At 42.8% G+C, this 23867-nt stretch overlaps 1 protein-coding gene across 1 annotated transcript in view; it reads right to left on the bottom strand.

The window, feature by feature from the left end:
- Positions 1–23867, bottom strand: part of nr3c1 (nuclear receptor subfamily 3, group C, member 1 (glucocorticoid receptor)) — a 34397-nt gene that overhangs the window by 7762 nt on the left and 2768 nt on the right. The window contains exons 3-6 of the mRNA XM_080746350.1: positions 4700–4854; positions 2050–2166; positions 1378–1659; positions 596–740 (exon numbers count right to left, since the gene is read on the bottom strand). Coding sequence (XP_080602476.1) covers positions 596–740; positions 1378–1659; positions 2050–2166; positions 4700–4854 — 699 coding nt within the window. The remainder of the gene's footprint in view (positions 1–595; positions 741–1377; positions 1660–2049; positions 2167–4699; positions 4855–23867) is intronic.

Here is a 23867-nt window from a genome sequence, read left to right as displayed (position 1 = left end):
AGTCTGAGACAAGACAAAAACCAAGACAAACTAGAAAGGGGTGCTCCGCAGAGCGCATATCTCTACCAGGCTGGGTTGCCTACCCAAAGCTGTGTAAGTCGTGGGTTCCTAATTTGGTGAAGATAAAGTTTCTGCAACAAAATAATAACATTTCTAGCCTTTGTGGCACCCCAATAATTGTCAAAGTGAAAAAGGTGTTGGTTGTGCCCACTGTTCAAGAGTTGCAGTATAGGCCAAAACAGACACACAAGTCACTCACAGACACACACAGAGGGGCTAAAACACACCTTTCGGTCCGGCAGAGATAATAACATGTGCCACTTACAAACATTGCTGACTCTTTGTTAGACTCAATGGAATAGAGATCGGATGACATCAACCCCTACTTTTTGGCTAATGTTCACCCAAAATATGTATGATGGGGTGCGAGCAGTTAACATTTAAAGTTTTAAGCATATTTGAATCATCGTAATAATATCATTAAACGCAATTATTTTGTCCACAATAATCATGACATGAAATGTCAGGATATCCCAACCCAACAATGGAAACAAAGATCTTTGAGTTCTGGTCCATAGATAAGTGTACGACATACTCGTTGATGACGAGATCTGGAGCGAAGCAGAGCATGTTGCCGTTACATTGCTGGTACGACCTCCAGCCCAGGCCGAAGGACATGAGGAAGAGCCAGGAACATTGCAGCAAAGTCATCTGGTCATCCAGGTGCAGGTTCCTAAAGCCTAACACACAGCAACATACATACTCTTTCAAACTGACAACAATAGCAACATTCTATATCATATGTGTACTTTTCCCGCTGTATCCTAGGGTTTTGGCTTGTCTCCTACATAGCAAAAAGAGAACATGTTTGTCTCCAATTTATGCAACTGCCAATTTTAACTGATTACGTCTGTCACCAAGACCTCAGACGGGCAGTCCGACAGTAGTCCTCTACACACATACTGTATAGTCACAAGAGAGTGATAGAGAAGAGAGTGATGGAGAAGAGTGTGTTCGTTGTTTTCATGCCAGTTAAATGAATTATGAGACCAACTTCACCAGTGAAACAAAGAGGACAGAATTCAACAACGAATACATTGTTTTGAGCACTAAAATAGAATTAAATTTAACTGCATGGGCCGACATTAAGGGATGTCCAAACGCCCGAGGCAAGAAAAACAAAACAGCAGGCAAGTGAAACCTATCTAGACCTGTCCGGTTGGGCAACTACAACCATAAGCGTGATGTTGTTTTCGTTCTCAATTTCTCTCATCAGTTGTGGGCTGTCTCTACCTGTAAGTGCAATATTGTTTGTTTAAGTAAAACGTCATGATTGTGATTTGTGACAACCCTAAGTGAACCGGGTTCCCATTCTACCTGGCAGAGCCTTGGCCCATTTGACAGCAGAGATGACCTGCCGCCCTCCCAGGCGGTTGAGGGTTGTCATGAGACGGGTGGAGGTGTCGGGCAGGGTGCTGTCGTAGCCGGCGTAGATGGTCTCCGGCTCGATGGCCTTGAGCAGCGACAGCATGGTGGGGATGAGCTGTGGCATGGACTTGGGGACCAGGGACCGAACCTCGGGAGGAGGGGGAGGAGTCAGCTCTGCCTGGTTGCTCTGCTGGACGCCCTTTAAGCGGTTCAGTTTTTTGGTTTTACGGGCTACAGTGAAGAGGAGAACAAAGAATGATCAACCTTTACAGAGTGTTTGAGTTTATCAGGGAGTTACAGACTGCTGCCTCAGCAGCTGATCTAACCACTTGAGCTCTATCATCCCTATAACATAGCATATCTGCGAGCTCATTGTGTTGCTTGTAGATCGCTTACATCTTTTTTAGATTTGGTGTAAAAGGGGGGATAAAGCGCACCAAGTACAGTGCTACCTTAGGTCCGTTTTATTAAGTATAGAGGGTTTAAGTGATTAAGACTTCTCATCTGACGTTATATTTATTATATCTTGTATAATATATTTTATACACATACACACATCTATAAATCTATATCTATATCTATATAGATATACACAGCACACTGTATATGACTGGTTCGTACCTTCCAGGTTCATTCCCGCCATCAGACACTTGCGGAAGCGACAAGCCGGGCAGTTTTTCCGTCTGATCTTGTCTATGATGCAGTCATTCCTCCCAGCACACAGGTAATTATGTTGCCCTGAGAGACACGAGGGAAAGGACAGTTGGTCTGTTACTGACATGGCAAAAAGCAAAAAAGACTGCAGGGGAAATTAGCTTTGGACTCCAACTAAGAGTGTGCTTCCGAGTTAAAATAACATAATGACAACAACTGGTGCAGAATCTACAGAGTTAAATGCAAGGCTGCAAGATGCTCTTCTTCTAGAGGGCATGGAGAAGTGGCCACTTCTCCATGCACTTCTACATGTGTACTAATTTGTGTTACTGCTGCTACTACTACTCACATTAGGCATTACTGCTATCACTACTAATGTTACTACCGGTATTGATACTCCTACTGCAGCCACTGTCTATGGAGGCTCTTGTAATCATCTTCCCTTCTTTCTCTCTCCACAGCCATAACCCACACGGCTTCCACCCCTACCCGGGTGCGACAGAGCCTTCCACAGCTTCAGTATTGTTGTGCAGTAGTGAAAAGACAACCATCATGGCTAGTACCCTAAGAGTAGCCGCCCCAATCCAGCACAACGCAGCACTGTCACATCAGTAACACCACTATGGCTGCCTGAGAGTGCCTGAACCAATTCCCCACCAGGTTTGTTCCTGCAACAGCAGTTTCAACTTCAGAGCACAGGTTGTTTTACATTGAGTCAACATCCAGCCTTCATTCCTCCATCCATCCATTAATCATCCATCTCTCCTCCTCCCACCCATTCATTCAATGTTTTACCATTCGTTGTAAAACAATTCATGTGTGATTAATACAATTCTAAATGGCATAAAATAGATATGCCCTGTATGGAGTTGCATCATGATCCTAAGAAACCAGGGAGCAAATAAATTTGATTGTACCACCTACAGTTCTAGTGTTTTTTTTCCAAACTGTAAATGGTGACGATAATTATAAATGTAACTATGGACTGATGTGACAGAAACTAGATCCCAGGTCTCTTGCCTGGTATTTCCTTGCTCCTCTATCCTCACTTGAACCTGGAAGTTCAAGTCGGTTTGCCATTTTGACAGTCATGCCAGCCAGGTCTCTTATTCATGCCCCAAGGAGAGAGGAGTGTGGATTAGGCGGCATCTCTAAGGACTGAGGAGTTATCAGTGAGGAAACGTGAGTCCATCCTTCATAAGACTTCCCAAGCTCAAAGACTTATATTATTTGCGTGTGTTGGTGTCCCGGGTGCCAATTTGAAACTGTAGCAGTGCGAATTAAACTGTGACATAATGGGCAGCTGTCTTGGGTAGGGGGGCTGTTTGGCAATCAGACTGCCTCTAAGGCGCTGTATTAATGTCCTCTACCCCCAATAGTTATTATGAGCTGAATCAGAGGACAATTTTCACGTTCAAATGTACCAATATTAACACTTGGGCTGCCTAACACATCCAGGAACGTGATAAGGATTACCTCCCGTGGAGTGCCACGGCCCCGTTATCACGTCCAGGGACGTTTACTGGTTACCATGGTAACCAATAGCCCCCGCGCTGCGGCCACTAGAGAGTGAAATAAATAAATAAATAAACTAAATTTCCCATGATGCCTCGCGAAAACAGCTTCTGCTCACTTCCTTTTCCTCATTGCTTTGTATACAAGCTCCTGCACAAACATGGATTTATCTCCACTTCTTTTCCCATATGGCTTGTTTGGTCAAAACCGCATGTTTTCTATGGACCATAGCTTACACACAAATCATTGCGGTTGTATTTTTTCTTCTCCGAGACAAGATTTTGAACGAACAGGAACTGCCACACACATAACCGTGTGCACGGCACCACCAAAAATCTAGTAAAATCAAACCTCGTTCGAAGTGGAGCGGTGAATTTAAGCAGTTCCAGGTCTATGTTTTAGATTCTATGTGTTCTAGATATCTGAATTCTGTGTCTTAGATCTATATAACGCAGTATGTTGCAGTATCCCATCAGCCTCCATGCATCCGGGCGGAGGGGAACTCAATTCGATAGGTACCGAAATGTTGTGTAACTGCTGTGCGCACGTGTTTGTGTGTGTGTGTGTGTGTGTGTGTGTGTGTGTGTGTGTTTGTTTGTGTGTATGTGTGTGTGTGTGGTAAAATCGCGCATGTGCAGATCCTCTTCAAACTTGACTGGACAGACTCGTACTAGTGAGGACAGACACACTCGTACTAGTGAGGACAGACACACTCGTACTAGTGAGGACAGACACACATTACTGCCTATAGCGGAGCTGCTGTGTTACACACACCGCTCCAAAAACAATAGGAAAGATCCATGGCAGTTAATCTACGTTAGTTATGGCAAAACTATGGCAGCATGAGTGTTGAAGACTGTTCTTTCATTGCCATCATTGTTTTGTATGTGTATAAACAGAGTCACACAATCATAAATGGTTGCTTCAAAAAGAACTCAAGGACCACTTCTCTAACAACATATTTCTTCATTTCCTCTATCCTTGCATCAGGTACAAGTGGGGGGTGGGGGGGGGGGGGGGGGGGGTGGGGAGGGATTTAATTTCTAGACCTGACATGTAGCCATAGAGACAGCTTGTGGTCATATATACATATTTTCTGTACCTTCCACTGCTCTCTTGAAGAACACCTTGCAGCTTCCACAGGTGAGAACTCCATAGTGGCAGCCTGAGGCCTCGTCAGAGCACACCAGGCAGATTTTATGAGTGGTCCCGCTGGGCTTTCCCTGGGTTGTGGCTGGAGCAGCACCCCCTTCCAGCCTGGAGGGGACAGACACCAAACAGAAAATGTCAAGTTACCATCGATGAAAAAGGTGTCGTGTTCAGTAATCAATCAGTACTCAACTTAACCACTCATTTTATTTCGTGTGTAAACGGTGTACTTCCGATGCCTACAGACTGAGAGTCAGATGAGATTAGACGCGCGTGATAGCAAGCAATGTGCAGTAGCGTAGAGAAGGATATGAAATAAGTACCTTAAGCCTTGAGTATTTAATTTTTTAATTGTATTTAAAAGTATTTAAAAGGGCATTTTTAAAACCGGCCTCAGGTCTAAATGGGTTAGGCAGGCTTTAGTTTCAGAGTTTAAAAAACTTTACAGCACATGTTGACAATGACATCTGTCTTTTTAGATGTGGAGTGGTTTGGTACTTTATGGCCAGATAACGCTATAACCGAACAATGTCTGTGACTTGACTTGTAACCTATAGTTACTGTACAACAGCGCAAGAATGTTGACTCTGCATCTCTGAGCTCCTCAGGCTTGAAGCCTTTCTGGCAAAAAAAGAGAAGAAGTCTAAAATAGTTAGCACAGATTTGACATAAGCCCCATTTTATACTATGGCTATTCAAAAGATTAAAAAAAGATATAATGCCTATAATGAGATTCCCAAAACAGGGACACCTGATCTAACTGATCAGTTAGATCAGGGCGCTCTGCTGTCTTGCCATTCAATTTGTTCCATTCTGCCTTTCCTCAATTACTATTACTATAGTAAAGAAAATACCTAGTATATATACAGAGTATATTTAAGCTGATAATCCAAGTGCACAACTATAAATCTAAGACAGGAGCTGGAGAGAGACACAAATAGTTAAGCTCTACTTCTGAAAATATCTTCTCAGTTTCCACAAGTCTAACTTTAGTACGCACACGCACGCGCACGCACACGCACGCACACACACACACACTTACGGGTCCGGTCTAGTTTACAAACAAGCAGTGCTGGAGCACCTCCCAACAGAGACAATGCAACCTCTGTTGTCTTCACATTCCCCCCAACTTAGCATCAAGTCCAACATCTTAAGAAGAGGGCGAGTCCCAATGTGGCTTCCTTTAAAAGCCTAAATGATCCTGCGGTCTGCTCATCATGATGCCAGCGGTTGTCATAAAGGAACTAGGCCCCTTTGATTTAAGAGTAACTGCTCTCATTCAGCCGCAGTAATGGCTGGTTTGCAATGTGCACTCGCTTGAGACCACCACTAGAGGGCTCCTGGCTTTGCGGCATTCATTCTGCGCCAGAGGTCCCCACCCCCTTTCCGAGCCTGGCCACAGCAACAACAACGCCCACACTCAGAGGATATGGAAGCCTGAGCAAGGCAACAAACACGTCTGTCCATCCGTCTGTCTGTCTGTGTGAGGCCGTCTGCCACCACAACAAAAACAAACAGCTAACTTTGATGGCAGATATTTTAGTGACCGTCAGCCGTGCGTGCACCACAAACCGTTATACATAGTGGCCCGAAGAAGTTCACATACTTGCACAAGATCAGGTTATTGAGAGAGAGCAGGCCAGGTACTGACAGCCAGTTTGTGTTATTATTGACCACATTGACCCGCATTAGACTTCAAAGAACTGACTCCAGTAGCACTCAGCAGCATGATAAACACCAATCAAGTAGTCTGCCCCACGGATATGACAGGGCTGCTCTCAGTACTGGATGGAAACGATACTGCAATGTGGTCAATAAAGAGTCTGGTCAAGTCAAGTGCCCTTACCTCTGCAGAGATGTGGTCAACAGAACGATTCTGTGCTGGTTGGTGAACTTTAATTTCCTGCATCTTCAAAGTGCTTTAGCATCTGCTTTCATTGGTGCGCCTGAGCAGGGCCCTGAGGGCGGGGGTGTGTTCGATTTTCTCCGTTTCAACAACCAGGCAACGATCAAATCATCGCCCGCCTGCTCTGCCAAGACTGGATGGTCCAGGGTTGTTTTTTGTTCAGTTCATCTGACAAGAATGCAATGCAAGTCAAGACAGAGAAGACGTTCACAGTTCACACCCACCCTGTGGTCATTGATCTCTCCGTCTCTCGCTGTAAACATAAAAGAATAGCGTTGTGCTAAAACAGGTCGTATGATCAAGTAGCACACTGCCTGTGCTTCCGAAGCTGTGATCTATGCCATACAGTACCCCTGCCCAAAAATCTATAATAAATGTAAAACATCCCATATCTTTGAGTTTGAACACAGTAGTACCATTCATTCCCAGACAGGATTCCATTTATCCCCTTGCTGCCCACTTCACAGTACATGGATGTGAATGTAATGACATTGCAAATACATTCTGGGCCTGGTAATGACTAAAACCTCCAAAGTGTGTTGGGAATTATAAATGCCTACTGTTAAAAACAGACACGTTCCAGTCACAATTTATGTACCGTCACCCATGATGGACAGGGAACAACAAACTTATCCTGCTTTATTTAAACTATATTGTGTTTTTCTTTTAGTCCTCCAGATGTGATTTGTCTTTTGCATATGATCTATTTCTTACAATACTACTTAATGCATGGGTCAGCTTAATTGTAAATATTTGTCTATTGTTTCTTTGTACAGTTTATTGTGTGTGTTTCAGTTAAGAGCATAATTATGCACCCCCCCCCCCCCCCCCCCCCCCACCCCATTGTCTCAGTCCTCATGTGATCTTGTCATTTCCTTTCTCCACTTATATGTTGACATGTCAGCATTGTGACACTGCGTGAGGAAGCTTGAAATGTGTCACATTTGAGTAGCTGCATTCCAAGCCATTTTTTGTGTACTGTGCTTTTGGACATTCAAGTGGCTTCCTAACCTCTTCTCTCTATTGGGTTTCTCTATCTATTAGTGCATAAAAGAGAGACAGCCGCTGGCCGCCGCGTCCACGTCCATGGACGCGACCGTGGACGCGTCCATGGACGCGGCCGCGAAAAAAACGTCCGTGGACGCGAGGCCGCGTCCACGGACGCAAACGGCCGGCCGTCCCGGCCGTGGACGCGACCGTGGACGCGGCCGTGGACGCAGACGGCCGGGGACGCGGCCGTGGACGAGGCCGCGGCCGTGGACGCAAACGGCCGGCCGTGGACGCAAACGGCCGGCCGTGGACGGGTCCATGGACGAGGCCGCGAAAAAAAGGCAGCAAAAAAGAAAAAAAAAGGTGTCTATTGTATGTATTTTTTGATGGAGAATTCAAATATGACCTTCTTTTTTGCATAGGACAACTCTAACCTGCATCAATTGGTATTTTATAATTGCCAATTGTACCCTATCCATCTAAAAAACAAATTGGATGTCTATTGTATGTATTTTTTGATGGAGAATTCAAATATTACCTTCTTTTTGGGATAGGACAACTCTAACCTGCATCAATTGGTATTTTATAATTGCCAATTGTACCCTATCCATCTCAAAAACAAATTGGATGTCTATTGTATGTATTTTTTGATGGGGAATTCAAATGTTACCTTCTTTTTTAGATATGACAACTCTGACCTGCATCAATTGGTGCATCAACCTACTTACTATCTATCTATCTATCTATCCATCTATCTATCTATCCATCTATTTATTTATACTTCACCTTTAGTCCAGAAGAGAGTTCAGCCTCAGGAACTTGCACACATGGAACTGTGTCATGACTGTGTCATGGAGCTAAAACAGAGCCATGTTAAATACTCACAATGACTCTGATGGACCAATCAGGGTGGTGGTGGGGGGAGGGATCAACAATAGACAGAAACTGGATAATGCTTTGTTAACTGTCCCACCTAAGTCCCTGCTAGTCTGAACAAACATCACCTTCCCTCTCATAACACTACTACTACTACATTTATATAAAGCTGCTCTTGCATTTGAATTCAAGTCTGACACAAGTTAAGGTTAACTTAGGTAGTATTTCATTTTGCTGGCTTTTAGGGTCTGTGTGAGTGTGTAGGCTCACAAATTATTATAATTGTCATTAAGTGACTCTGAGATCTATCCATCCATCCATCCATCCATCCATCCATCCATCCATTTATTTATACTTACTGTTTACATTTTCTATAAATATTTATTTCTATATAAAACTCAGTTGTGTGGAGTTATTGTGTGCCTTTTCTTGTTTTCTTGTTGCTAAAGAGTCCATTTGTTCACTAGACATTAAGTCAAGGTTACTATTTTGAGTTGAAGCTAAGTGTTTTATTGCTTTGTGGTTTAACATGATTTAAAAGGCAAATTCATTGTTATGGTTACTTTAGAAGACTGCTTTTGCATTCATGAGTTAAGAGAGCCAAGCTAATTCAAAGAGTTAGGTTAAAGGAACACAAAACATGACCTAACTCACAGCTGCCATTGGACAGACAGTTACAACATACTCTTATCTTTCACAGAACAGACAATTATCATTTATTATCTATTTGAGACTATGTAGCTGCTCTAGGGGAAATAGAGCATTATATCAGCCTATTCAATTGATAATGACCAATGGGTGCCAGTTTCTAAGTAGTTAAAGCATATTAACATAACAATATATGTGGCCTAGACATGGACATTGCCCAATCAACTCGTAATCTACAGAAATGTCCACCACATCACACAGTATAAAACCTAGTAGGCTTAGTGGATTACCTATGTTAAATCATGTCAGGTTAGTTTGGTTCAAGATTCAAGTATAATAATTTATGAGACAAAAATGTAAACAGCACAAATGTACAATCACATCTAGGCTAGAATGATAACATAAAGTCCTGACTACTCCTTGTTATTGTGGTCCTAAATACTACAATGATTAGTTTGGATGCATTGCTTCTATCATGTCCAATTAAAAATAAATACATTACATACATACAGAAATCTGCCTTCTCCTGTATTGTATTAGTGACATTCATTATAAATAGTAAAATAACAGGACAGAGCAAAAAAGGCCTCTGTTGTGTCTTTATCTGATCACATGCAATCAGACACTCACACTGCACAGCAATACTTTATTACAGGCTCAAGGCCCACAGGGTAAGAAGACCATACATTACAAAGATAATAATTAAAAAAACAACAACAGAGTACATTCTCCAAGCCCCACCGGAGCTAAAGAGGCACTCATGCCAGTGGCCTCTAACGGTAGACGTGTACCTGACAGAGTTTTCCCCACATTGGTTACAGATATAAGGTTTCTCTCCGGTGTGAATTTGTTGGTGTATTTTGATATGTTCCAGTCTAGGAAAGCTCTTTCCACACTGGTCACAGCAATAAGGTTTTTTTCCAGTGTGATTTTTCTGGTGTGCTTTGAGATGATGCATATCACTGAACCTTTTCTCACACTGGACACAGCAGTATATGGCTTCTCACCAGTGTGGATTTTCAGGTGTCTTTTCAGAGCCGTCTTCAGAGTGAACCTTTTCCCACATTGGTGACAGCAGTAAGGTCTCTCTCAAGTGTGAATCTTCTTGTGTTGTACGAGGCTAGATTTTACAGTGAAACGTTTGCCACAGTGTTCACAGCAGTAAGGCTTTTCTTCGGTGTGAAATCTCTGGTGTACTTTCAGAGCAGCCGTTAAACTGAACTTTTCCCCACATTGGACACAGCCGTACGGTTTCTCTCCTGTGTGAATTCGTTCATGTATTTTGAGATAAGACAATCGAGTAAAGCTTTTCCCACACTGGTCACAGCAATAGGGCTTCTCTCTAGTGTGAATTCTCAGGTGTTCTCTTAAAATCCCCTTTTGAACAAATCTTTTCCCACACTGGTCACAACAATCTCTCCAGTATGTGAACGCTTATGATCTTTTAATTGTCCAGACGAGCAAAATACTTCCCACATTGTTCACAGCTGAATGGCTTCACTCCGGTATGAATTCTCTGGTCTACTTTGAGATAATAAATTGAGCTGAAGGCTTTTTCCACATTGGTCACAACAGCACTGTCTTGGTTTAACTGAGGACAGCACAGGACAGGGAGAGAAAACACACACCTGATAAGAGCCAGATTCACACATTGATCAGCATTTAAGTAACATCATCATTATTATTGTTGTTGAGTCTGAAAAGAACAATACAATGTGATAGATCTTTACACATCTGACCCATAACATTATTAGCAATTCACATGGTTACTATAATAGGTGAGTCTTCTAGCTTTTTAAAAAAATAATATTTCATTAATTCTTTCTCTTACTAAGTGGAACATCCCACTTCTTAATTGTATATTATTTGGAAAGGGTTGAGTAGCAAAATGTTTGCCATAAATTCAATGCTGAGTTGCATTTGTTTTTCTACATTTCCCCTTCAATGTATTATTACAATGTATTTACTATTTCTTACTTAGGTCTACTTAACTTTGTATTTTTACATTATTATATTGATCAACATTAACACATAGTGTGCGTTAGGTTAGGTTAGTTGCAGAGTGTCCACAACTGTCCAGAATACACTGTACATCATTTCAAGACTCCAGACTTCAAGTGAAGATGAAATCTCTAGACGGCACCAGCGGCAATTCTGATGAACAGGTGGAACCCAAAGACCATCAAGATCTCTGTAAGTCACAGACTGAGTAAGTCTCCAGATGAACTCACACACATCAAAGTGTTTAAACATTACTTTTATCATTCATGACATAATATCATGTTACTGTTACCTACATGCCTTTATATGGGGAGAACCAAGCAACAACTTTGACCCAGTGATGATTTTGCTTTTAATAGAAAGGAATCCCGTACATTGTTGTATGTTAAATTACTTTCTGATCTGTTTGTGTTCATTATAACAGCCACAGGAAAGATACATTGTTTCAGATTGTTCCAGAGACTGATGACAGACCCTGGATGTAGCTCTGTCAGGTACACGTCTACCATTAGTGGACACTGGCATGAGTGGCATGAGTGCCTATTTAGCTCCGGTGGGGCTCGGTGAATGTACTCTCTGTTGTTGTTTTTTTAAATTATTATCTTTGTAATGTATTGTCTTCTTACCCTGTGGGCCTTGAGCCTGTAATAAAGTTTATATATTGCTGTGCAGTGTGAGTGTCTGATTGCATGTGATCAGATAAAGACACAACAGAGGCCTTTTTTGCTCTGTCCTGTTATTTTACTATTTATAATGAATGTCACTAATACAATACAGGAGAAGGCAGATTTCTGTATGTATGTAATGTATTTATTTTTAATTGGACATGATAGAAGCAATGCATCCAAACTAATCATTGTAGTATTTAGGACCACAATAACAAGGAGTAGTCAGGACTTTATGTTATCATTCTAGCCTAGATGTGATTGTACATTTGTGCACATTTGTGTTACATTTTTGTCTCATAAATTATTATACTTGAACCTTGAACCAAACTAACCTGACATGATTTAACATAGGTAATCCACTAAGCCTACTAGGTTTTATACTGTGTGATGTGGTGGACATTTCTGTAGATTACGAGTTGATTGGGCAATATCCATGTCTAGGCCACATATATTGTTATGTTAATATGCTTTAACTACTTAGAAACTGGCACCCATTGGTCATTATCAATTGAATAGGCTGATATAATGCTCTATTTCCCCTAGAGCAGCTACATAGTCTCAAATAGATAAAATAAATGATAATTGTCTGTTCTGTGAAAGATAAGAGTATGTTGTAACTGTCTGTCCAATGGCAGCTGTGAGTTAGGTCATGTTTTGTGTTCCTTTAACCTAACTCTTTGAATTAGCTTGGCTCTCTTAACTCATGAATGCAAAAGCAGTCTTCTAAAGTAACCATAACAATGAATTTGCCTTTTAAATCATGTTAAACCACAAAGCAATAAAACACTTAGCTTCAACTCAAAATAGTAACCTTGACTTAATGTCTAGTGAACAAATGGACTCTTTAGCAACAAGAAAGGGCACACAATAACTCCACACAACTGAGTTTTATATAGAAATAAATATTTATAGAAAATGTAAACAGTAAGTATAAATAAATAGATGGATGGATGGATGGATGGATGGATGGATGGATGGATGGATAGATCTCAGAGTCACTTAATGACAATTATAATAATTTGTGAGCCTACACACTCACACAGACCCTAAAAGCCAGCGAAATGAAATACTACCTAAGTTAACCTTAACTTGTGTCAGACTTGAATTCAAATGCAAGAGCAGCTTTATATAAATGTAGTAGTAGTAGTGTTATGAGAGGGAAGGTGATGTTTGTTCAGACTAGCAGGGACTTAGGTGGGACAGTTAACAAAGCATTATCCAGTTTCTGTCTATTGTTGATCCCTCCCCCCACCACCACCCTGATTGGTCCATCAGAGTCATTGTGAGTATTTAACATAGCTCTGTTTTAGCTCCATGACACAGTCATGACACAGTTCCATGTGTGCAAGTTCCTGAGGCTGAACTCTCTTCTGGACTAAAGGTGAAGTATAGATAGATAGATAGATAGATAGATAGATAGATAGATAGATAGATAGATAGATAGTCAGTCACTTATAGACAATTATAATAATTTGTGAGCCTACACACTCACACACAGACCCTAAAAGCCAGCAAAATGAAATACTACCTAAGTTAACCTTAACTTGTGTCAGACTTGAATTCAAATGCAAGAACAGCTTTATATAAATGTAGATAGATAGATAGATAGACAGATAGATAGATAGTAAGTAGGTTGATGCACCAATTGATTTAGGTTAGAGTTGTCATATCTAAAAAAGAAGGTAACATTTGAATTCCCCATCAAAAAATACATACAATAGACATCCAATTTGTTTTTGAGATGGATAGGGTACAATTGGCAATTATAAAATACCAATTGATGCAGGTTAGAGTTGTCCTATCCCAAAAAGAAATTAATATTTGAATTCTCCATCAAAAAATACATACAATAGACATCCAATTTGTTTTTTAGATGGATAGGGTACAATTGGCAATTATAAAATACCAATTGATGCAGGTTAGAGTTGTCCTATGCAAAAAAGAAGGTCATATTTGAAATCTCCATCAAAAAATACATACAATAGACACCTTTTTTTTTCTTTTTCGCTGCCTTTTTTTCGCGGCCTCGTCCATGGACCCGTCCACGGCCGGCCGTTTGCGTCCACGGCCGGCCGTTTGCGTCCACGGCCGCGGCCTCGTCCACGGCCGCGTCCACGGCCGCGTCCCCGGCCGTCTGCGTCCACGGCCGCGTCCACGGTCGCGTCCACGGCCGGGACGGCCGGCCGTTTGCGTCCGTGGACGCGGCCTCGCGTCCACGGACGTTTTTTTCGCGGCCGCGTCCGTGGACGCGTCCACGGCCGCGTCCATGGACGTGGACGCGGCGGCCAACGGCTCTTGCTGGCATAAAATGCCACCGAATGACTACATCCTGGACCTGCAAGAGCTCCATTGGCACAGCGCAAAACCAACCCAGCTTCATGGATCAGAAACATGGCTTTCTTCCTGCATTCTTATCAGCCCTTAAATGTCACAAAGAAGGGGACCAGTAGCCAAGCATACAGCTTCAGGTTAAAGGTTCATGTCAGATGCTGACGAATGGTATATTCACATACTGAATCCGGCCACAGCTATTCTCTTCACTGACAACTTGAAGGGTGCTGTAGTCACGTTAATGACTGATTCTCTGGTCTCTGAACGAGGGGGCATGCATCACGTTAATGCGCTGGTGTAAATTGAGGAGGGCTACAGATTGAGCTGTTGCAAGCTGGACTGTAAACTGAGAGATGCTGCCACTGTCCTCTTTACAAGTGTGTGCGATGGCCTGCAGTTTGTACAATCAGCATATGAGTAACTACAGCTGAGGGAGGGTTATAAATACAGTGTGTGTGTGTGTGTGTGTGTGTGTGTGTGTGTGTGTCACACCAATACAAATATACACACACATAGGGCCGTGCGGCTGCTATGATGCTGCCAACAAGCCATCTGTTTAATCACATGACTGGACGGTAGAAGGCATTTTCACAGGATCTCCTTAACACACAGTTAAGACGGACACACACACACACACACACACACACACACACACACACACACACACACACACACACACACACACACACACACACACACACACACACACACACACACACACACACACACACACACACACACACACACACACACACACACACACACACACACACACACACACACACACACACACACACCTCAAGCCCCTAGAGTGAGGCGTGGGGTGGGTGGGATAGGCTGATGTCACTGCAGGGTGATGTCACAGAGGGGAGTGGTTGCAGCCAGGCTGTTCTTCATTGGTTGACGGAGATCAGGGCTAAAGGTATGAGCAGGACAGCTTTATGGAAAGACTTTAGAAGCTACTGGGCTAAATCCAATTACTATGGCATTGCGCTTGTTATTCCACTTGACTCCAAACAACAAATTAGAGCCAGAGTGACTGCTTTGCCCCCAACACATAGCTGTGCAAAGAAGATCTAGAGACCCATTTGGCAGTAAAATTACTTAAGAAGTACAATTTTGAGGTATTTGTACTCAAGTATTTCCAATTTTCAATGATTTTAATTCTACTCCAGTACATCTCAAATATTGTACTTTTACTCCACTCTATTTCTTTTAAAACTTTAGTTACTAGTAACTTTGTAGATTTTTGATTATTATCACAAAACATACATTTACCACTTCAACCCTATTTAAACTTGGCCATTTGAAAATAGCCAGCTATTTTCAAAATACTTTTATACAATTTAGTTGGGACATTCTTCATAACTAGTACATTTACTTTAGCTACTTTAAGTATATTTTGATGCAAATACTTTTGTACTTTTACTCTCAAGTAGATTTAGAATTCCAGACTTCTACTTTTAACAGTATTTCTGCATTGCAATATTGATACTTTTAACTTAAAGTATCAATATTTGAGTAGTAAAACATTTGAGTACTTTTTCCACCACTGCCATTTGGTATGTAGAACTGTCCCAGCTTCACCCGGCCCGCCCTTGCTGTGATAAAAGTCAAAATCTGTTTCATCTCTTGTGGATTTCACAGAGGCACGCCAATCATGGTGCATGACAAGGCGGAGAGACCGAATTTCCTCTTTTCAAAAACCATATGGCGACTAAGTGCCTGGGAGCTGTCTGCCGGATGTTCTCATTTTCTCTCAGTCGGTCAGAGCACAGAGATAGGGGCTGTGTGTGCGCGGGGGCTCAAGCTAAGGGCTGTGCACTGTGACTCGCACTACATGCTGTGCATGTGAACGCGTGCTGCGGGCTGTGCAGTGCATGGGGACTCATGCGGCGCACTGGGAACCGTGCTAAGGGCTGTGAATGGGGATCCACAGACAACTTTCACTCGCCTCAAGTGAGAGAGAGGTGCTGTGAACGGTAACCAGTCAGGTTAACCCGAGGTGATCACATCAGCGCGGGTTTAAATAAGGTACTTAGCCTGTGTCCCACAGCTCTGCTTGACAAGTCCTAATCCAAGGTTAGCTGGGAGGCTGGCAGATCAGAGCACACTCCCATCTAACATCTTCATCTTTTCAGGTGACGCGCGTGTGTTTGTGTACACGTACGTGTGTCCGTCTGACTGCCCTTGCATGCACATTTGTCCCAGTTACAGCCTGCATCATCCTCATTAACCTACTTCTGCCCCGTCAACCCCGCTGACACAAACAGGAACACGATCCTCAATGCTTTGCTCAGTGTGTGTAGGGGGAGGGGGGACTCTGTTAAGGTCACACCCCTAAACAACCAACAGCCTCCCCATCTCTCTCCCCATTTCCTGAGAGAGGGTCAGCAATAGGGCAGTCACGATTAATACATAATCGTCTATTCGCGATTATTTTTGATATTCGCGAATATTTTTGATATTCACGATTATCGTCAATTATCCAATTTAATTAAAAAGCTCGGAAGTACAGACACATGTACCATACATATCCCGGGACTATATTCCTTTTGATACGATACAGAAAAAGGCTTTGAGGACAAGAGTCTTTACTGCAGCTTAGCTTAGCGCTGCTGCTCTGTTCTGGAGGAGGATGATGATGAATGATCACACAAAGACGACGACTAGACTATAGTAGGCTATAGATGTTGGATTGTGATAAACATCGGCTATTGTCGCTATTTTCAGTTGTCGGCTATTTTTTCAGTTGTCGGCTATTTTCACAACGCATCGCGACGCGTTGTTGTGGGCTTGTAGATCGGCTATTTTCACTACGCGTCACTTTGCTATTTTCAAATAGCCACTGTATAATAGGGCTAAACTAAAGTTTGCAGACTTTGCACGTAAATATACTTAATAGTTACTTTACACCACTGAACTGATGTTCAAAAAGCATTGCTCTTCATCAAGGTGTACAGTATGAGTAAAGCTCATAGCCTACTATCATAGTAGCATAAAATGGAGAAAAGAAAGACGATATATTCGTCAATCGCGATTCTTTTGTCCTAATCGTGACATCGATTATTTTGTCCTAATCGTGACAGCCCTAGTCAGCAAGGCGGTGCTGGGTGCAATTTGTATGTGCTGGGTGGTCCTGGTTGGTCGTGGGTGTGCAGGCCAGGGTGGTGGTGTAAATATGAAGAAAAGAAAAACAGATGGGCCTAACAATTATCTCACAATTTCTCATCTATCTGGCTCACATAAGCCAACCTCATTTCACACCACGACTTATCATAAACTAACTCTCACGCTATTCACCCTCTCTTAAATTCCCTCCCTCGCTCTCTCAGAGTTAACCGCTCCTTCCCTCAGGGCAAGAGCCACCAAAATAGACAGAGGAACTGGTCCCTTCACTCTGAATCATTCTCACGACAAACAAAAGCACAGGGCTGGACGAAGCCTGCAAAGCTTACAGGAGATCATTCTGCCCCCACCCTGCCTGCCTCCCCACAGCAACATGGACTAATTCTCATCTCATGACGTAGCTAATTAATTCTTTTTACGGACACCACGGCCGCCGCGTGGGTCTGTGGGATATTCGCGTGATGCAAGCCGTCACTAGAGAATTAACTGCAATAACAACCACTGTGTATATTTTGTCAGCCTTTCTTCAGAGCAACTTGCTAGTGGCACTTGGAGGAAGAGTTTTCATGGCCACAGGCCTTGATTATATTTGTGATACGCTAGAGAGGAAGCCCTCACACATGGTATCTTTAAACAGATCCGTCTCCATTCTTTCGCTCCTCTGTCCTGCCACTCCTGTGAAGGCTTTCAAACAGCTCACTGCAAAGCCATTATATACTGGCTGATTTTTCTACTTCAAGAGTAGATGATTTACAAGCTCACAACACATTGCAGTGGGAAGTTTTGTCAACGTGTGAGCTTACAGATATGCTATTTATTTCCAATGTGCAACACAACACGTAACCAAGTATAAATCAAGCCATTATTCGCAGCAGAGTTCTGTAGGCAGGAGCAGTCAGCCGCCATTTGGCTTCAAACATCAGAAGGGAATACTGAACCTAACCCTTGACTCCATAAGAGAAAAAAAAAGTTTCCAAATAAGTTTCCATATTAAGCACAGCAGGGACTGCGCGGCTTACTGGAGCTGTGAAAGAGGCTACTAGGGTAGCTACTACTGTTGCTGTAGGACTGTAAAGCAGGAATGCATACCACTGAATGTGGGAGGAACTCCTTCAGAGAAGAAGTTTCAATCTGCTGACTCGGCAGCAACCGACTGTACAGCAGCAAAGCGAGCAGGATATGTTTATCAAACCGAAAACACAAGCTTAGCTGGATCCTCTTAACCTCAAAATCTGAGTTTCTAGAACCCCGTTCAAAAACAAGGCAATACAACAATAACGAAAGAAGATGTGGTTAAAGGAGGAGGAGGAAATGTGCACAGTAATGAGAGAAACGCAACTGGAATGGCAGGCATTTGATCCGGAGTGTTTACCCTGCGCCAGCTGTGGGACGCAAGAGGGAAAAGTAGGTCAGGAGAGTGGAGGAGCGCTACACAGCACAGCTCTGTGGTCTGCCTGCCTGCTAGCCACAGTGCTAATCACACACCCACCCACACGCACTCACACATGCGCACACCACCTACCTACACACTCATGCACAAGTGTGTAGGTGCGAGACAATTTCTCACTCACTTATACGCATGTCGCATTCATGCACTCACACTAACTCGGCTACATAAAAGGTGATTTATGCTAGCACATAGCTTCTGCTGACTGTCAAGGTTTCTGCCCTTGTCCACAGGAAGCTGGAGCACCAAAGAGGACAATAGCAGTAAAAGGGAGAACACGAGCGAGAGAGCGAGAGAGAAAGAGAGGGGACGAGGGCGTGTCACAGACCTTAAGACTGAATAGAGACCCTGTTCCAACGCTTGCTCTCAAAACACTACGTGAAGACTGAGGCCTTAGACTATTCCTGTGGCTTAATAAGATGTGAAAACAGTTCATGACTAAAACACACACACACACACTGACCCAACTGTTCAGCAGACTCCAGATCAGCTGTGCCCTGCCTTCCCAAGTTATCGCTTGTCCCTGTGCTGAACCAGGCATGCCAGCAGGTCAAAGACACTTCAATGAATACTAATTATTTAGCATCTCTGTGCCTGAACAGATTGACATGCTCAAAGGAGGCCAGGCCTCTGTGACGTATGAGGACCAACAACTTGGGTTTATCGTAGTTTGATTAGACCCAGGTTTTGAAGTTGGGAATAATTTGCTACAATAAAACGTGTTGATAACAGGACCTGGTTACAAATCCCAGGCAACACAAGGGCCATTCAAGTAAGTCAAGATTAAACTGGATTGCTGAAATCTCAAGAGGTTTCCTCATCAGACATTGGTTAACTACAACTGACATTAATCACCATGCTAACTTGTGTACATAACTTGTATAAATATTTCAATGATATTTATGTTAGCATGTGTCCAAGATGGGGTAAAGCCACGAGGCAGTGGTTGGAAACGATCCATATTTAAATTGCACAGCTATGTTATTTATAAACAAAAACATCTCTTTCGACAGTGGTTTTAATATTTATAGTCTTCTTTGCTTTATGAACCAACCGAGTCAGTGGATTGTGGCTACACACAGCTTATGAATTACAACAAGAAGCAAAGAGAAAGTGTCCATTTCATTTCCCCAATCACTGACCCAGCTGTTCCATCATACAAGCCAATGTGGCTTTTTATAATTCAGTGCTTTAGGCTCGTGTCATATGAATATATATGGCCCACTGAGTTATACACACAAACAAATAGGTTGAAAAATAATACTTAGCTATGTTGAATTGAAACATGTCTTTATTCTATCGTTTTTTTTATTCCATTTGATAGATGAACTAGCAGACTAGATTATGTTTAAATTGTATTTGCTGAATTCTGGGCTTTTCAAATCAGTTTGTTGGTACCGTTTGTTATATGTGGGTCTGTTGAGACTGTAACAGTGATTAAGGGCAATATAAATAAAGTTGAAGGAAAAGAGACCTATACATTTGGATTCATGGGAATATAATATACTGTAACCCTAGTATGTTAAAACAATCCCAGATAAAGGGCCTTTAAAGTCAATCACTATTGCATCCAATGAAACTTGCCACGCTGAGACAGGCGTAAGAAGACTTACTGATGTAACAAACTAATGTCTCCAAGTTATGATCCATCGACGTGGATTTAAAAGCACAGGAAATGAGGGCAGGAATGAAGAAATTACATTTGAAAACCAACGCCTTGCATTCATCTGAAAGCCCAAATGACACCTTGAAAAAACATGCATATTGGTCATAAAGCACTTCATGCTGTAACATAACATGCCTTAGGCCTTTGTGTTCTGTGTTGTGCGAGCTGGTGATTAACTGATTATATCAACAACTCTTTTCATGAAACCCTATGCTGTGTTCTTTACATCCACACATGATTTGGCAGCAGTCCACTAACCTATATGAGACATTGTGAAGGACTGCGTTGATCATATGGAGCAGAACGTCCCTTATTTCAGCAAGCAGCCATCTCTAATGTGACAAACAAGAGCGAGGCTGTTCTGAAGTCAACAGCAGCATATGTGCTAATTATGCATAATGCCGTTTCTATACAACAAAACATGCGAGCTAAATTCTGAGGCATGTCACTGACTGAGAGAGGAAATACCACAGGGGGAGAAAAAAAAACTAATGTTACATAAGACATACTGCTGGATTATCTACAAGATACCCATCCATCCTGCAACATATTTCATGCAGCTAAGCTTACAGGTAAACCCCAACCCATTCAAGTCAACTCAGAGATAGGTCACGATGCCATGAAAAGAAATGTGAACAAAACGATGAGGGTGTGGGCTTCCAATCCAAACAACAAGAGAAAACAAAGCAGACCATTATAAGACATTGTGAGAACTGGTCCTTGAGTAAGATGGTAAATGGTAATGCACAAACGCATACGAGCAGAGAGGAGGTATGGAAGAAAAATAAACCTCGGCCTAGGAGGGAGAGAGGCACACTGGCATGTGATTAAACTGTTATTCCACCTTTTCTATGACTTATGTCAGTGGGGGTGCAGAGCACAGATCCCCTTGGGGGAGGGGCAGGGGAGGACTGCAAGGAGACTTTGCCTGACGCCAGGGGGGCTCACACAGGTCCACAGAGTTTCAACTTCAGCGGGGTCGCTGCATGCTAATTCAGAGGAGCCAAAACCAAACCCCCTGAAATCCAGGGAGCTGCTGTTTGTAGCCCCCTCTGCGATCTCCCAGGCCTGTAAATGTCACACAAATGGAGGTGGACAGACGCCTCACAAAAATGATGTCCAGCTATCACGCAGCAAATGGAAACACAGGTCATATGACCTCACGTATGCACACACCTCTGGATAGCACAAGGACAGTGCTTAACAAAGCTGTTTTTGCTACTTGTAGATCTGATTTTAGAATGATTTCGCCTATAACAACATACCCAAAATAGGGACACACAGGTGAAAGTGCCAATACTTGAAATCAAGATGTGGCATATCTTGTGTCATGGCCGCATCTGTTCCCGATCACCGCCGTTAGGGCGGCTTACAGGAATCCATGACGTTTCATGACAGAAGGCGTTGTCCATTCAATAATATTATTCCGTTTACACTGCCAATGTCAAGTCAGGTCACAAAATCATTTGGACAGAATGATTTTTCATAAAGGAAAACAAACCCATAAGCTGAGGTGTACTCCTGGCTGGAATGAGACTCTTCTGCATGTCATGTTTTTTCTTTTTTAGACATCACCTCCCTTCAGAAGCTGCGAATCAGACAGGCGTGAAGTTCGTGAACGCGCGTCGACGGCGATTAACACCGAGACAAACCTGAGAGCAGCTGCTTCATTCTTAAGACGTGTCAGTGTCAGCTACAGCTACCGGGCCTCGGGCCCCACGGCCAACTTTACAGGCAAGCCCGTAAAAATCTACACGGGCAGCAAACAAATAAGTGGACAAAAGATACATTGTGGGGTCTCACGCAACACCAGTAACACGATGGAACAATTTCTGCACGAGCTTCGGCACTCACTGTAAATGGCTACAAGCCTAAATGAAGTCAGAAGTCAGCTCTCTACGGGAGCAACAATGTGAACAACTGGACCACTTTTTCCTTTCGGTTATTCCATATTGAAAAAGCTTCCTCTAACAGAACAATTGGCTGTAACAGCATTCCATAGATGCTACAATCCCATTCATACCATTTGTTGAATGAACCCACTGACCTGCTCTGAGTCTTTGGGGGGGGAAGGGGAGGGGTTGAAGTTGGATCACCCAGATACTGCACACCCCGTGGGTTTATTTTTGGCACTGTGTAGCTGGAGGATTTAATGAATATACCTAAAATGACCTAATCGAGAGTGGATCACACGGTAACTGTAACTGTACATCTGTCATCTGTTGAGTTTAGCTGGAGCTACTCAACAGCACAGCGGGACAACAAACTTAAGCAGATTAAAAAAAAGCAAATGCAGGGTGGTTCTTAAAATGAACAAAGGCAAACTTAACAGTGGTAGGAGGAGGTCAGCCTGCTAAACAAGCAGTGAAACTGACTCAGGCTTGTTTTGCAGTCGAATGTTTGAGACTTGAGGGAAGTGGAATTCCCCTGGCGTTTAGCAGTGGTGCCTGTTTTCACCACAACACAAATCTGAGCCCATTATTGCAACGGCGTCATCATGCAATGCACTGTACATTAAATGCTGTGAGATTTGGGCTAAATAAAAACAGATTTTATGCAAACATTTCTCAAGCCTGCCATGAGACAGCACTTGTTGGTAAAGAACCCAGGACCCACTTTCACTCTACTATTGCTAAGGCAAAAGCGCTGTTGGTAAGATCAGAAATGACAGCTGAAACGTCTGGAATTTAAACATTTCTCTATAGTCTCTACACATACTACTACAAACAAAGAAAGTGAACTGCTGCATGCTGATGCAAGTCTCAAAGATGCAAGAAGTTACATTAAAATATTTACAAAACAAATGACCTCATATCAGAAATTAAGTTCAGCTAGATATTAAAGCTCACAACACATCATGGTGCACTGTGAGCTTGTAGACTGGCTATTTCCACACAACACTGTTTTACAATAAAGTATAGGGCCTAAGTGGTTCATCAGAAAAATCGATTTAAAGCTGTACTGTGGAAGCTGCTCAACTAGTGGTCAGTAGCGGTATTGCTTTTTTCGGCCGTAGTCGCCGCGGACCACCGGAACGGGGGTCCGCGGACCACCGCGGTCGTCGCGAGCACCTCCGCCTTGCCGATACGATTCCGTAGAGCCGTCTCCCATCATTTTTAGACCAGAATTGAGGGAGTAGCAAGCAAGATTCCTTCACCAATGTAAACACAGTTGCTGAGGGAAGCTACTTCCTTTAGAGACAGCAAGACTCGCTGTGATTGGCCGGTGGTGTATGATCGGCGCTGTGATTGGCCGGTAGTGTATCATGTGGGAGATGACATCATTTTGCCGGGAAATTCTCCCCCCCTCACAACTCATAGAAAACATATAAAGAGAAGGCTTCAGAAGCTGAAAATAACAGAGTGGGGGTTCTAAAACTTTAGCGATTTAACAGTTAGGACAATTTTAAGATTTGTTTTATAAAAAAAGTTACATGGTATAACTTTAAGTCATTATACA

The sequence above is a fragment of the Nannobrachium achirus genome (assembly GCF_963921795.1).
Source record: "Nannobrachium achirus genome assembly, chromosome: 17".
Classification (NCBI taxonomy): domain Eukaryota; kingdom Metazoa; phylum Chordata; class Actinopteri; order Myctophiformes; family Myctophidae; genus Nannobrachium; species Nannobrachium achirus.
This window is presented reverse-complemented; position numbering and strand designations above follow the sequence as displayed.